Below are 16414 nucleotides of genomic sequence, written 5' to 3'. Positions count from 1 at the left end.
TCTTCATCGCCGGGTTTTAAGAATAGGCGGCACTTTATCAGAATATAACTATGCCCAAGAGAAAATGGAAACAAAAGAATATCATGTCCTTATTATCAATAACCCTTTATTAAATCGCATTGTTACATAAATGCCCAAACCGCTCATTAGACTTCTAGTGCCATTGTTATATCCGCCAGTAAATCTAGCAGTTGGTTGCTTTTCAATTCATTCCGCCTTTCCGAACTTCGCGGAACACGCACCAGCCATGGCAACAAATCAACTCACACTATTAGACAAGAACTTGAAGGACTGCATAAAGCACGATCTAGACTGGACTTTACTGCCGAAAAATATCAAAGAAGTAAGTATTCTCTTAAACGACCTTTAATGATCATAGTTTCCTTGCCAGAGTAGTATTGAATTCGCGAATGAAAAATCCATTGACATTTTTCCAATAAGAAGGGTTTGTAACCTCCTATAAAAAATAAGCATAGTTTCATCCGGAAACAATTCTCTATCGGAAGTTGCTACAAAACATTTCCTGCGTTTCTTCTGATTTACCTTATCAATGAAATGGGGTTCGTTATCTCGAATAATCGATCTAATCGTTCCGTTTCATTTCAATGATAGACTTGCAAACTGTTCGCCAAAGGCCTGAAGCAACAGGACACGTCGATCTTCCTTGGATTCCTGGTATGGGCCACGCCTGCATTAATGTTCAAAACTCGTTTTGGAAAGAACCCGTGATTCTTTGGATTGCTGTATTTTAACTTAAGTGTTCCTATTGGCAAATTAAACTTACTCTTTTAACGACAACTGTCAATTTCATGGAAAAGGATCTTGAAAGGCGATTGAGACTCTTACACTAGTCTCAATTGTGAGACTGTTTTGGTCTCACTCTGCATTTTATACCCAGACTGCAGTCTCGTTTTATACTAAGTCTGCATTTCATACCCAGCCTCAGTCTCGATCTGCACTCTGCAGTCTGTAGATGGACTCCTTTGTATTAAGTGAAATAATCGGGAAAATCGTGTCCGTTTGCCGACATTTTCCACCCCCCTCTTCAACTATACTTCGCGGTTATTTACTAAGTCTCTCGCGAACTGACAGGCGCCAGTCCGATGGACTCTTGCCACGGCAACCCGTCTCCATCGGATCCGATGGAGTCCGTTTGCCGACATTTTCCACCCCCCTCTTCAACTATACTTCGCGGTTATTTACTAAGTCTCTCGCGAACTGACAGGCGCCAGTCCGATAGACTCTTGCCACGGCAACCCGTCTCCATCGGATCCGATGGAGTCCGTTTGCCGACATTTTCCACCTCCCTCTTCAACTATACTTCGCGGTTATTTACTAAGTCTCTCGCGAACTGACAGGCGCCAGTCCGATGGACTCTTGCCACGGCAACCCGTCTCCATCGGATCCGATGGAGTCCGTTTGCCGACATTTACCACCCCCTCCTCAACTATAGTTTGCTCTATATTGACTAAGTCTCCCGCGAACTGACAGGCGGCAGTCCGATGGACTCTTGCCACGGCAACCCGTCTCCATCGGATCCGATGGAGTCCGTTTGCCGACATTTTCCAGCCCCCTCTTCAACTATAGTTCGCGGTTATTTACTAAGTCTCTCGCAAACTGACAGGCGGCAGTCCGATGGACTCTTGCCACGGCAACCCGTCTCCATCGGATCCGATGGAGTCCGTTTGCCGACATTTTCCACCCCCTCCTCAACTATAGTTTGGTGTATATTTACTAAGTCTCCCGCGAACTGACAGGCGGCAGTCCGATGGACTCTTGCTACGGCAACCCGTCTCCATCGGATCCGATGGAGTCCGTTTGCCGACATTTTCCACCCCCTCCTCAACTATAGTTTGGTGTATATTTACTAAGTCTCCCGCGAACTGACAGGCGGCAGTCCGATGGACTCTTGCTACGGCAACCCGTCTCCATCGGATCCGATGGAGTCCGTTTGCCGACATTTTCCAGCGCCCCCCCCCCCCCCCCTCCCCTCTCAACTATAGTTTGCTGTATATTGACTAAGTCTCTCGCGAACTGACTTCCGGTGAGTCGGGTTGTCAATGGACCTCGTCCATCGGACTCAGTTTGGGTGTATTGGACAACCCTCCAAAATACGCAAAGAAATTGGAGCATCTAAAGGGTATTACTTTATCTTGGACCACTCCCAATTCAATCATCGACATTTTTGTCGGTATCAATCAGAGAGGGGTGTTATAAGAAAACCAGTAAAAACCGTTGCACGGTTAATGGCCTTCGGATGGACACGATCGGTGATCCAAATTGTGCTGATGAGGGACGCTGTGGAACAAGTTTCGCTCACACTTATTTTATTCGTGGCGACGATAAGAGCAGCAACTAAATTGCAAACTCCAAAAGGTCTTGGAGATAGAATTGCTAAGTCACAGCTTTGAGACTCCAAATGAGAAATTCGCGCTCGAGAAACTTAAGGGGTCTATCAAATTTGAGAGCGGACGGTACGAAGTCCTAGTTCCTTGGAAAGAAGACCGGTCAGTCTTACCGGACAACTACGAGACAGCCCTGGGATGCTTGAGAAGAACAGAGAAACGAATTCTCCAGGAGCCAGATGAAAGGTTGCGTAAGGACGATCCCAAAAACAGAGAAAAGCCCATTAAGTCCTGTTGCCTACCATACTTACCTGTTATGAGGCCGGAAGAAGCAACGACGGAGACGAGCATTGTGTCTGACGCGTCAGCCAAGTGCAGTGGGATTTTATAGCGATGTCGTACACCAGGGAGCTAAGTTGAAACGAAAGCTTTTCAGCGTTTTGATACTGTTCCACAAGCAAGCGATAGCGTTAGTCTGTGGCATAGCAGAGATGTATCTCCGCATAAGTCTTACGCAAGAAAGATAGTATAATGGACTTTTATGGGGAGCGCTCGACCAAACCAAGGTACTAGATGAATATGAATCTAAATGAATGGCAGTCGGAATGAATTCGTCGCGGTTTTAGTCGCAGTTTCGTTGTACAAGAACATTCGAAGAAGTATCAATAAAAATTTTCAACTGGCTGCGGTGACAATACCATCTCTGGCAATATTATCTTTAACTATCTGGACGATAGCATGGATTCAGTTTCAGACGATAAGACAGCCATAGACTTTTACAAAAAAACCTTTCAAGGCTGTGGAATAATGCTGGTATGCACGCACGTAAATGGCTGTCTAATTCAGAACAATTGTTATGGGAGATACCAGCAGCGAAAAGGGAACCTAGATAAGGGCGAGCTGCCCTCTTTTCAGAAGTTCGGAGTACCACGGGAAGAGAAGGAAAACATGTTCATCTTCCGAGTCCATCCACCTCGAGATGTGTACAGATGTTAGACCTACTAAAGCGCAGTTTCCTGAGAAGAATAACAACATATTTCGCGCCTTTGGGATTTTGGACGCCATGTACCATTCGTGTAAAGGCTTTGTTCCAAGAAATCTGGACCACGGGCATCGACTAGTGAGGAGTCGCTTCAGTTGTAACAAGAAAAGAAGGCTATTCGGTGATTCAACAATGAACTAGAGCATTTAGTGAAAATTAAGATCGTGATGACTGTCTACAGCCGGTAGACAGGGATGTGAAGTCCGCGAGTCTGCACACATACGTGGATGCCACATCGAATGTGTATGGAGCGGTCGTGTATTACAGACATGAGCACCTTGATGGAACTGTTTCGCTTCATCTAGCGGCTTCTAAATCAAGAGTTGCACCACTTACAGCCACAAGCATCCTTCCTTTAGAGCTGATGGGCGCAATTCTAGGATTCAGACTAAGTGCATCGATATCGTAAGCATTGAAGATTGCAACTAGCGAGATCCCGTCTTGGTCGGATAGCATGAACGTGTTATGGTAGATAAATCGCCTAACCAATCAGGACATTTAAGGCGTTTGTTGTAAACAGAATTGGAGAAATACAGTCTCACACAAGTCCTCGACGGTGGATGCATTTTTTCACTGACGATAATTCAGCTGATTGTCTCACAAGAGTCTTATCAGTCGAGGAGTTAGCTAGCAAGGGCACCCGGTGGGACGGACCTTTTTGTATTTACAGAGGAAAAATAATTAAATGGGCAATAGATCGAATTATGAAATAGCAACGAAAGAGGTCAGAAAACAGGCACGCCTAAAGACTGACTGCAGCATTAAAGGGACAACGATGTTGGCTATCCAAAACCATGCTACGTAGTGACTTGAAACGAGACGCTTTTCTACCTGGATTAGTCTCATCAGAACACTAGCCTGGGTTTATCGCCTCTTACACGGTTGTCTGAGTTTACGTGGAGAGAAACGCATTAAAAGTGGGCTGACTACTAACGACATCGAGGACGAGCGCATTCAAGTAATGAAGTCAGCAGAAGCGGAATCATTTGGAGAAGAGTACTCATAATTGACAAGGGATAAAACACTTCCAGGTGGTAACAAGTTACTCGCCCTAAAACCAAGAATTGATGAAGATGGGTTTATGAGATCTGGTCTCGTCTAGAGAATGGTGAGTATGTACCACATGACGTTAAGTACCTTAATATCTTACCATGAAAGACGAGAGAACTGAATAACCAAGCTGATCATGGGACATTATCATGGAAAAAGGGAGTCACACCTCAAACATTGCTTATGTTGTCCTCTCTTGTTTTTGGTTAATGCAGAGGCGAGAAGAAATCCGAGATTGTGAAGCTTAGTGCTATGAATACCGTAAAAGAAAAGCCAAACTGTCGCAACAAATCACAGCGGCTCACCCAAGAATTTGGCTATAGACTCCACTTCTTGCGTTCGGTCGTATGCTTGTAGATTTGAAGGGCCTTTCATAACATTCCAGGGCAGAGGACAACAAATAGCTAAGGTATAACTTTGTCTGTTTACATGTATAACCACCAGAGTGGTACATTTCAAAATGGCAATTGCACTGGACAACGATTCCTTCCTTACCCTATTTTAGCGTTAGCGAATGGCAGAGGATTGCCGAAAGAAATGAATTCAGACAATGGGACTCATTTCGGGGGAGCAAATCGACAACTGGAAGAACTTGCTGTAGACAAGTTAGACGAGAACAAGATTAGAGTAACTACAGCCGACAAAGAAGTACAATGGCATTTCAATCCCCCTTTGACTCCACCCTTTGGCGGTGCACACGGGTCTAAGATAAAGGCGTCCAAACGAGCTATATATGGGATTTTTGGGAACACTGATGTGACGGACGAAGAACTGATAACGGCCTTCACTGGTGCAGAAGCCCTGATAAACTCACAACTTTTAGGACATCAGTCAGCGTATCCTGCAGATGATGTTACGTTAACACCAAATCATTTTCTACATGGGCAAGTGGGTGCACAGTTCGCGCCTGAATCTGTAGTCGTAATTAAGTCCTAAAAGGCAATGGAGACGCGTTCAAGAGTTAGTCCGACACTTTTTTATACTTTTATTTATAAGGTGCTCAATAGAAAATGACACTAAAACACTTTAACACTAGTTTTCTTACAATAAGCTTACAACATTACATAACGACACTGACGTATATGTAAGCAGTAATATTACTTAATATGATTTATAGTATTACTTAAATAGAAGAAAGATCCTCGCAGTTATTTAAGCAACCTATGCAGTTGCGAAAAGAAATCCAGAAAGAATTCATGCTTGAACAGGATTTGAACCCATGACCACTGCGATGCCGGTGGAGTTCTCTAGCAACTGAGCTATCAAGCCAACTGGGAGATGGTCAAATTGTGAGTTCGTGATATACCCGTGAAGCGTGAATAAATTAATAGGAATATATGAAACATAGATATTTATTTTGGCAGCTGCTTAGGTTGTGTTAAAACTGCGAGGATGTTTCTTCTATTTAATATTTAACCCGAAGTTCAAATATATGTTTCATATATCTATATTATTAAAATCCTACAAAAATGTAGCCTTGAATTCCGTCGACCCCTAGGGTGGTTTTCTGACAGGTGTCATAGATAAGTTTGGAAGTAAGCCACCTTGACAGACTGGTTTACAAGATGTCTCTATTTATTGATTTTCTAAATTAATTCTTAACAGCTACTTTGACTTCGTGGACAAACCCACCAACCATAAACAGACCAGCGTCCCAGACACCGAGTCCAGCAATAGGTAAGATATCGCTTCTTTTTTTTTTTTTAAAGCATATGTTACTAGATTTAGGTTTTCAAACTGTAACGTTACATTTTTCGACAACTTTCACATACAAACTGCGCGACGATAAGTAATTGAAGATTTAAGAGAGCCAGCCATTACAGATCAGTTTAAAAATGTACCATTTCGGTGAAAAACAGGTTCTGCATTAATGTGGTTTGAAACACGCCTTTTAACAAGGAACATTACAATACGTCCTTGGACAAACCAACAGAAAACTTGAAGACCACCATTCACTATTTTCTTACTACTACATTGACTCGGTGACTTTATTTATTTTTCTTTTCTTTTTTTCTTTCCTTTCTGAGAAGAGACGGCGGGACGCGTTCGCGACCGACCATGTTTATGACGTAAATTCAAAATAAAATTTATGCGGCTCAACTGGTCACCTTAAATGACATCCGACGGCACTCTCATGCTAAATTAGATCAACAAACATAAATGAGAAAGGGACCAAAACTCTGAAGATTGAAAGTATAATTCCGAGCGATTACTGAAATAATTCTTCTAGCGCAACAGGTGTTGAAACGCCTATGAAGACTACGGGTTATACCCTCTTCGGGTGTCTGCTTTATGGTACAGAAAAAAAATAAGTAATCGTCGAAAGGGAACTAGTTTGAAAGGCAAAGTTGCTAAAAAGGTAGCCAATGCTTTGGATGTCCAGCTTAATAGCGTCGACGTCAAACGATTCTTGTGCAACAATCGGTCGCTGCCACAAAAACATCAAACGTCTTGAAAAATGCATAGAGGAGGTGACAGTAGTGAAGAATGAAATCAAGAGTAGTTTCGATTCGGCAAACCTGCTTAAACATGGTATACCGTGTGACTCTTATATTTCACCTCGCAATGTTGTGCAAATAAAGGCCGCTCGTCATTTGAGAAACGCGAGACCAAAGATGCCGGTTAAGAGTTTAAATTTTACAACTAATTATCGGAACAGGAGCAACATGTAAAAATGGAGCAGACAGACCTATGCGACTCACGTTGTGTCCATTGTTTTGATAAAAACGTTTACATTTTGGTTTTACAAGCATGTCTCAAAGCGTTTTTTGCTATGCAATAAGAGATTTTCTTATTATTCTGAGCCGTTTCGATTAGCTTCTCTATCCCATTGTGTACGCTAGCGCTGTGGTATTTGCTAATTTTGTTTATCGGCTCGGATTATTCGTCGGTGACCTCTGTAGATTTAAAAAAATCGACTTGATCCTGTGTCAGCGATATCAAGGGCGAAATAACGACAGCTATTGATTGAAAGTTCGAAACTTCACGTCATCAAAAACCATTGGCGCAGCTTGGAAAATTAGATAATTTCCCAATCGAGTTGGTTGAATAACAAATACATGTTGCTTGTTAACCAACTTTTTCACGATTCCCGTTGCACAGCTTTGAGATTTTGAATCTTAAACTTCTCAATAACACGATCGCATACTATCCACTTCATCCACCATAACTCTCTCAAAGTTAATTTATGTAATTTATATTGCCCAGTCGATTCAGGCAGACATGTTTCTCATTGGTCGAAATTAACAATGCCAAGGTCAAACGTCCAACTGTCTCTTAGGAGATGAGCGTGGGCTCTTTTCGCGAACAGCGGCTGGTAATCGATCCTAAGCTCACAAATGATTGGAGAACTTGAAAAGATTCTCAGAAAGTGGGCGTTCTCCTTTGAAAGTAAATGCAACTACTTGAAAATATAATACAAATGTGCTGGTTATTGAGAGACCCTCTATGACCTTTAGATACATGTAGAAAATATAACTAGCCAATGTTAGACCGATCGCCGCTGATTGTTCGTGATACTGAGGATTATAAACATTCGTTTGTACTTGTCAAAAACTGCCACATTCAACTTTCTCGTCGATCCGCAATTAGATACCAGGCGGTTTTCTAACAAGCATCGTAGATAAGTTTGCGAGTGCATCACCTTGAAAAACTGGTGTACAAGATGTCTCTATTTATTTCGTTTTTAATTTCATTCTCAACAGTCAATGTGACTCCGTGGACAAACCCACCAACCACAAACAGAGCAGTGTCCCTGACACCGAGTCCAGCACAAGGTAATATCAGATGACTTGTGTTTCTGAAGTATATATAACTGGAATAAGGTTTTCAATCTAACGGTACACTTGTCGACAACTTAAGCATACAAATTGCGCATCGATGAGGAATTGAAGATTTAAGGGAGCTTGCCATTACCGGTCAGTTTAAAAATGGTCCAATTCAGTGAAAAACATGCAGGTTCACCTAAGTCTCCATTAATGTAGTTAATAACACACTTCTTAACAAGAAACATTACAATGCCTGCTTGGTCAAACCCACCGACGACACCAAGACCACAATTTACTATATTCTTACCACTGCATTGACTACTAGGTGACTGTATTTCTTTGTCTTGTCTTAGTATACGTTGTTAATATATTTTTTTGGAAATGTAATCTAACTGCCGCTTTCATGTCTCTTCATGTCTCCCCCCACCCCCTCCCCTCGACCTCCCCAGACCCAGAAAACAAAAAAAAAGACGCCCGGTATAGATAGGGTTAAATTAAGATTTTCCGGGCAAGTATTACCATTAAACGAGGCTTCCAAATGACTTCTGTAACCAAAAACACATGAATTGTGTAATTTATTTTTACTCCAAATTTCCCGATTGTCATAAACTATATATTCCAGCCGCCATTAATACTAACAATATGCCGCGCTCACCTAATTAAAGTGCACCTAACCCCCAAATTTTTTTTCTACAAAATATCCTCATATTTTGGCGAATATCTGCGAATCATCTAGCGTCGTATATTGTGCTTCCCAGAGATGTGAAGACTTACAAGTGGAAAAGAGAATGGCTCGAGAGCGCGCTGAGAGATTAGCAGCTAAGGGGTTTAGTGAAGAGCTAGCCATTGAGGCTTTAGAAGGAGAGGGTCGAAGAAGAATTTTCCCCCAAAACAAGAGAGCTGGAGACTCGGGCCCGGAAAGATAAACAGGCATAACAGATCTCCAAGGAAAACGTCAAAGAAAACCAGTGAGCTCTGTAGACAGAGATCAGCGAGGAGCTCGGCCTAGAAGCAGAATTAGATGACAAGAAGTCTTGGAAAACACCATTAGGTAGCGACCAATGTAAGAGGGCCCACTAAGCAAAGCATCAACGCTCATTTTTTTTATTAAGCCCGTATCGACAAAGCAACTGCGGCTCCCGAGCACAGGCTACTGTAGCTCGGACAGTACTTATCGGGCGAAGCGTTTAAGGTTATTGAGAATTTGGATCACTCAACCTCTGCTTATGAAGCTGCTAAGAGCAGATAAGAAGGTATTGAGGAGGAAGAGGACAAAGCGCATTGTATTTGGAGGAACGCGGGAATTTAAAGTTGGCTGAAATCCTAGACATCGCAGTTATCAACCTTAAAGAGGCTTGCCGACACAAGGAGTTGGGTAATGGATCGAACTATGATAAGCTACCGAGGAATATGAGAGAGTCAACGCTAGCACAGTACTATCGATGGATTTTTGAACACAAGAAACAACAGTGCGTAAAAAGTTTACGACAATGAGTCGTGCAAGAAGAAGAATTCCAGACAGTACCAGCTAAGAGGCTTCGAGGGATATAGAGCATTTCCAGTACCCCAATGAGAAATCAGACGTTTTCTTAGTTAGACCAGATCACTCGAAGGTACTCCAAACCAGTTGCCTAGTAAGAGCCGCCGTACATACAAAGTCTGTGGAAATAACCACCCCATTTGATGGGACAAGTTTTAAGGTATAACCATTGAAAAGAGGTGGCGGAGAGCAGCGCAACAATGTTGTTTCTATAGATGCCCAGGAGAGACCTACCAAAGTATACCGTTCTCAAAAGCCGATTTTTTGGTTCGAATGGACGCACAGCAAACGTGCTTCATTGCAAAGGAAAGAAGAGGCCGGAGATTGCAAGGAACGGCAATAGGATTGACCGGAGAGATCGCACACAACAGCAATGCACATGAAAGAAACTAGAGGCGAATATGTTGTACTGATAAAAGTAACAGTAGTAATCAAAAATGGCACAAGAAGAGTGGTCGTTAATGCGCTACTACAGGACGCTAGTATTAAGACATACATCGACAGTGATGCAGCAGCTAAATTAGGACTTCAAGGGGAGAACCGTAGAGTTACCGTTAACCTTCTAAATAGTCAGACCGACAGCTTCGAGACAAAAATCTTCCAATTAAATCTTGAAAGTTTAGATGGAAAGATAGATGTAAAGATAGCAGCTTTTACTGCAGAACGCATTACAGGGAACATTGGAGTAATCAACTGTGTCAAATACGCGAAGAAGTGGGAGCATCTAAAAGGTATCACTTTACCTTGGACCACGCCCAATCGTCGACATTTTCATCGGTATCAATTGGTGAGGGATGTTAGAGGAAAGCCAGGAAAAACAGTGGCACGGTTAACGGCCCTCGGATGTACATGTATCGGCGATCCAAATAGTACTGATTAGGGAGGATATTGAAAAAGTTTCGCTCACACTTATTTTATACGTGCTGACGAGAAGAGTAGCAATTAGATTGTAAACTCCAATATTTCTTGGACATAGAAGTGCTGAGCAATGCCATTGAGACTTTACCTCTAAATGAGAAATTCGCGCTCGAGAAACTTAAGCAATGAATAAAAAATTGAGATTTGGCGCTACAAAGTCGTAATCCCTTGGAAGGACGATCGATCATTGTTACCGGAGAACTAAGACGCTTGAGAATTACATAGAAACGCATTCTCAAGGGGCCTGAAGAGAGGTTGCGTAAGGAAGATCCGAAAAACAGAGTAAAAGCCCATTGACTTTTGTTCCCTACCACACTTTCCTCTTATGAGGCCTGACAAATCAACGACGAAGATGAGCTTTGTTTCTGACGCTTCAGCCAAGTATGAGAGGATCTCTTTGAGCGATGTCATACACCAAGGACCTAAGTTGGAACGAGAGATAATCAGCGTTTTGCTACGGTTCCGAAAGCAAACAATGGCGTTAGTGGTCACATAGCAGAGGTGTATCCCATCGTCATGCTTGCACCAGAAGACAGGCAGTATAATCGAGTTTTATGGAAATCGCTCGACAAACCAAAAGACCAGATGAATATGAATTTAATTGAGTGGTTTTCGGAATTTATTCATTTATCGCCGTTTCAGTCGCAGGTCGTCGTACAAACACATGCAAAGAAGTATCAATAAAATTTTCCACTTGCTGTGGTGGCAATACTAGAGTGAGCCGATATGGACGGTAGCACGGATTCAGGTCCAGACGATAAGACAGTCATAGACTTGTACAGCCAATTTTCGACGCAGTGGGAGATGGATGGTATGCACGCACGCGCCAACGCACGCAAATGGCTGTGTGATTCAAAAGAATTGTTGAAGGAGGGAATTGTTGAGTAACGGAACTGTGGATCTAGATAATTGGGAGATGCCGTCTGTGAAGACGCTCAGAGAACTGTTGGTAGAGAAGGAAAAAAGATGTTCACGTTCCAAGTGCATCCGCCTGGAGATGGCTAGACGTATCAAAACGCAGTTTCCTGGGAAGAATTGCCACACTTTTTGACCCTTTGGGATTCCTAACGCCATAAACCATTCGTGGGAAGGTCTTGCTCCAAAATATTTAGACCACGGGCATCGACTCAGGGACAGTCAGATGAAACAGGAGAGGAAGGCTAAGGTTGTGAATTAGAGCATTTATAGAACATTAAGATCCCACGATGTATTCAGCCGGTAGACAGGGATGTGAAGTTCACGAGCCTGCACACATTTGTAGATGCCTCATCAAATGCGTATGAAACGGTAGTGTATTAAGGATATGAGCACAGTGATGGAGCTGTTTGGGTCCGTATAGTAGCTTTAAAGTCAAGAGTTGCACCCCTTACATTCACAAGTATCCCTCGTTTAGCCCTGTTGGGCGCAATTCTTGGATTAATACTAAGTGTATTGATATCGAAATCATCGAAGATTGCAACTCGCGAAATCACGTTTTGGTCGGATAGCATGATCGTGTTATGGTAGATACATCGCCCAAGTAGGACATTTATTTTAAACAGAATTGGAGAAAAAGAGTCTCACAAACGTCCTCACCGGTAGAATTTTGTGTCCACTGACCAGAATCAAGCTGACCATAACACAAGAGGCTTACCAGTAGAAGAGTTAGCAAGCAAGAACACCTGGTGTGAAGGACCTTTGTATTTGAAAAGGGAAAAATCAGAATGGCCAGTAGATCGAATCACATGTAAGTGAAACAGCAACGAAAGAGGTCACGAAACAAGAAGGCCTACAAGCTGACACCAGCATTAGAGGGCAACGGTGTTGGCTATCCAAAACAATGCTAAGTGGCTGCGTGATCTGAGAAGCTTTACTACCTGGATTAGACTCATCAGAACACTAGCCTGGGTTTATCGCTTGGTAAACAATTGTCAGTTACATCGAGAGAAACGTATTACAAGTATTACAACGAGATTCAAGTAATAAACACAGCACGCGCGGAATCATTTGGAGAATAGTATTCCGCGTTGACAAGAGGTAAAAGACTCCCGGATGGTAGCAAATTGCTTTCCCTGAACTCAAGAATTGATAAAAAGGAATTGATGAGATCTGGTGGCCGTCTTGAGAATGCTGAGTATTTACCACACGATGTTAAATACCCCAATCATCTTACCAGCAGGGAACTGGGTAATCAAGCTGATCCTGAGACATTACATGGAAAAGGGAATCACACCCCAGGAGCTAACCAAACATTGGTAATGTTGTTCTCTCGTTTTTGGCTAATGTAGAGGCGAGAAGAAATCCGAGATAGTGAAGCTGAGTGCTATGAATACTGTAAGAGAAAAGCCAAACCGTGGCAACAAATAACGGCGCCTCTGTCAAGAATTAGGCTTAAGACTCTACTTTTTACGTTCGCTCGTGCGCTTGTAGATTACAAAGGACCTTTCATAACAGTTAACAGTCCAAAGGAGAGGACAATGAATAGCTACGGTAAAACTTCGTCTGTTTACATGTATAACCACCAGAGCTCTACATTTGGAAATGGCAATTGCACTGGACACAGATTTCTTTCATTAACGCATTTTAAAGGATAGTGAATCGCAGAGGGTTTCCGGAAGAAATGAAATAAGATAATGGGACTAATTTCGTGGAGCAAATCGAGAACAGAACGAGCTTGTTGTAGAAAAGTTAGACGAAGCCAAGGTTAGAGTAACCACAGCCGAGAAACGAACAAGATGGCATTTCAATCCCCCTTTGACTCCACACTTTGGCAGTGCACACGGGTCTATGATTAAAGCTTCCAAACCAGATTTTTGGGGACGCTGATGTGACGGACGAAGAGCCGATAAGGGCATTTACTGGTACATACGCCTTGATAAACTCACAACCTTTAACATATCAGTCAGCGAATCCTGCACATGATGTTTCGTTAACATAAACTACTTTTTACATGGGCAAGTCGGTGGACAGTTCGCGCCTGAATTTGTAGTCGAAACGGAATTTAATCCTAAAAGGCGATGGAGACGCGTTCAAGAGTTAGTCCGACACTTTTTTTATACTTTTTTTTTTACAAGGTGTACAATAAAAAGTAAATAAAATAAATAAATCACTTTACTTAAGTGTCAATGTATTTAGCGCGGAGCAATAATTTGGGACACTTTCCAAATAGAATTGAAATTTAGAAGTGTTGGTTTTTGAGGAGAGGAGAAACCCGGAGTACCCGAAGAAAAACCAAGGACGAGAACCATCAACAAACTTAATCTGCATATGACGCTGAGTCCGGGAATTGAACCCGGGCCACATTGGTGGAAGGTGAATGCTCTCACCACTGCGCCATCCTTGCTCCCCTCAATACAATGTTAAACAAAACAACACTACAAGAATTACACTAATTTTCTTACAATAAGGTTACTTACAATATTAAATTACAGTACTTACATAAATTCTAACTGTAATATTACTTAATACAACTTTAAGTATTACTTAAACAGAAGAAAGACTTTCGCAGTTGTTTTCGCAACTGTCTCTATTTACTCCCTTTTTTAAATTGATTCTTAACAGCTACTTTGACTCTCTCGACAAACCAACCGACCACAAACAGACCGCCAGTGTCCCCAACACCAAGTCAAGTACCAGGTAATGTATGAATTTTATTTTTGAAGTATATATTACTAGATTTAGGTTTTCAAAATCTAATGTAACACTTGCCGAGAACTTCCGCAAACAAAATTGCGCGACGATAAGGATTTGAAGTTTTGGGAGTTTCCCTTTATCTTTCTACTTACTACTATGGCTTTTTCTTCTTTAAGTATACATTGTTAATAATCTTTTTGAACATTTAACCTCCTAAAGCCTTCATGTCTGTGGAACAAAGGGTTTTAATCGGCGCAATGTAGTAAGTGGGTATTTTTGTAAACTTGGTGTAGAAGGAAGTTTCCTCAAGCTGGTTTCTTATTTCATTCGGTTCCAGTGACCAACATTCGATTGTCATTCCCTAAAAATGATTCCGACAGCCAAGTACATACATTTGTTTGTAAAACATTTATAACATCTTATTTAAATAGAGGATATTAATTTAGGGAATGTTGCTTAAATCTTTAAAGTTAGATTATCCTGGCAAGATTTAACATTAAACGAGGCTTCCGAATGACTTGCTGAAATAAAACACATAATAATAATAATAATTTATTATTTATATAGCGCGCGAATCATAAACAGATGCTCTCGCGCGCTTTACAATAAAGATATCCTAAATAAATATAATTTAAAATTACAATGGCAAGGTCAATGGCTAAAATACAATTCTCAATAAAGGTCAAAGGCTTGACGAAATAAATGAGTTTTTAACCTGTCCTTAAAAGATTGAACACTTTGCGCGCAGCGAACTGCGTTCGGTAAACTGCACATGGAAGTTATGTATAATATTTCTCTACTTGTAAGTTTCTGCTTGTCACAAAAAAATATACATAGTTACACTGATACTAACAATGAGCCAAGCTGACCTTATTAAAGTGCACCTAAACCCCTCCGCCCCCTTTTCTCTCCAACAAAATCCTCATATTTTGGTAGGCATCTCTACGGAAGTATATATTTTTAAATTTAATGACGCTGCTACCACGTGATTTGAGGTCACTATACCAAGGGCGGATGTCAAAGGAGACATCTTTAGACATACTATCTCTTCTCCAAGTCTCATTGTCGTAGCTTTTATGATTAGGAAGTTATATGGAGGTAAGGGGGGATTCCCAAAAGACAAAAAAAGAAAGGCCCGATCTAGATAGGGTTAATAGTGGTCAAAATATGCCGGCCAGATGTGATGCAGGAGGTTGCAGTAAGGTTAGGAACGTTCAGGAAGGAAAAGCGTTCCTTGCGATACCTTCTCAAGGCGATGAGCGTCCAGAAGCAAGGAAACGAATAAAAAGATGGGTCGACTTTGTTAGACAGAAGCGTGCTCGATGGGAGTCATCGAAGACTTCAGTAATATGCTCGAAGTACTTTGTAAGCGACGATTTTGTATGTAATTACACATGCAAAAAGGATCAAAGGATCAAGAATTGGAGCAACTAAACAATAGAGAGACACATTTTGAGGGGTATAACTCAGTGGGACGGCTCGCCAGTCGCGGTCGGAGAGTAAAGAAAGAGTAAGATTAACAATTTAGTGAGTCGAAGTCTCGGTGGCTCGCCATTGGCGGTCAGGGTGTAAAGAGCCAGTATTTAGTGGCTTGACGGCTCAGCGGATTGCCAGTCGCTGTATAGAGTATAGAGAATGGGTTAGAGCGAGACAGCTTCGGAATTACCGCTTTTCCAGCAATTCCTCTGTGATAGCAGGCGACGAACGACCCTAGAGTGATTGACAATCTTACAGCTCACAACAGCGCTAGCGATAACATTCGCACATTTTTGTAACGAAACGACTCCACAATTTCTACACTTGCATCTGAAGTACAGTTACGTTATCTTAGGAGATCAATAATTTAAGAAATACAAACGCTTTAGCGTGAGAAGAATGCATGCCAACACATTGAAAATGTCAATATGCATGACGATAGCACGCCCGAAATTAATGTAAACACGCGCGAATCTTGACATTCCTTGAGTTTTACATTGTCCTGTTATCGGTCTTTTAGAATGCGGCCTTCACTTCCCCCTTGGTATCTCGCTGTCCTATTGGCGTCCGCAAGTGGGTCGTCAGGATAAGCAACAGCTGCGTCATCGCTGGACTCACTCGACGTTTGGGGTTATCTTTCGGTGATAGACGCGATAAATCCTAA

The 16414-nt window shown here is 42.0% G+C and overlaps 1 protein-coding gene across 1 annotated transcript in view; it reads left to right on the top strand.

Annotated features, from left to right (window-relative positions):
• The window catches only part of LOC146475637 (uncharacterized), a 105483-nt gene that overhangs the window by 18769 nt on the left and 70300 nt on the right, over window positions 1–16414 (top strand). The window contains exon 7 of the mRNA XM_085115992.1: window positions 6043–6114. Within this exon, the coding sequence (XP_084972118.1) occupies window positions 6043–6114 (72 nt within the window). The remainder of the gene's footprint in view (window positions 1–6042; window positions 6115–16414) is intronic.

Source organism: Pavona decussata, unplaced genomic scaffold, assembly GCF_977016875.1.
Source record: "Pavona decussata unplaced genomic scaffold, jaPavDecu1.1 SCAFFOLD_84, whole genome shotgun sequence".
Lineage (NCBI taxonomy): Eukaryota > Metazoa > Cnidaria > Anthozoa > Scleractinia > Agariciidae > Pavona > Pavona decussata.
This window is presented reverse-complemented; position numbering and strand designations above follow the sequence as displayed.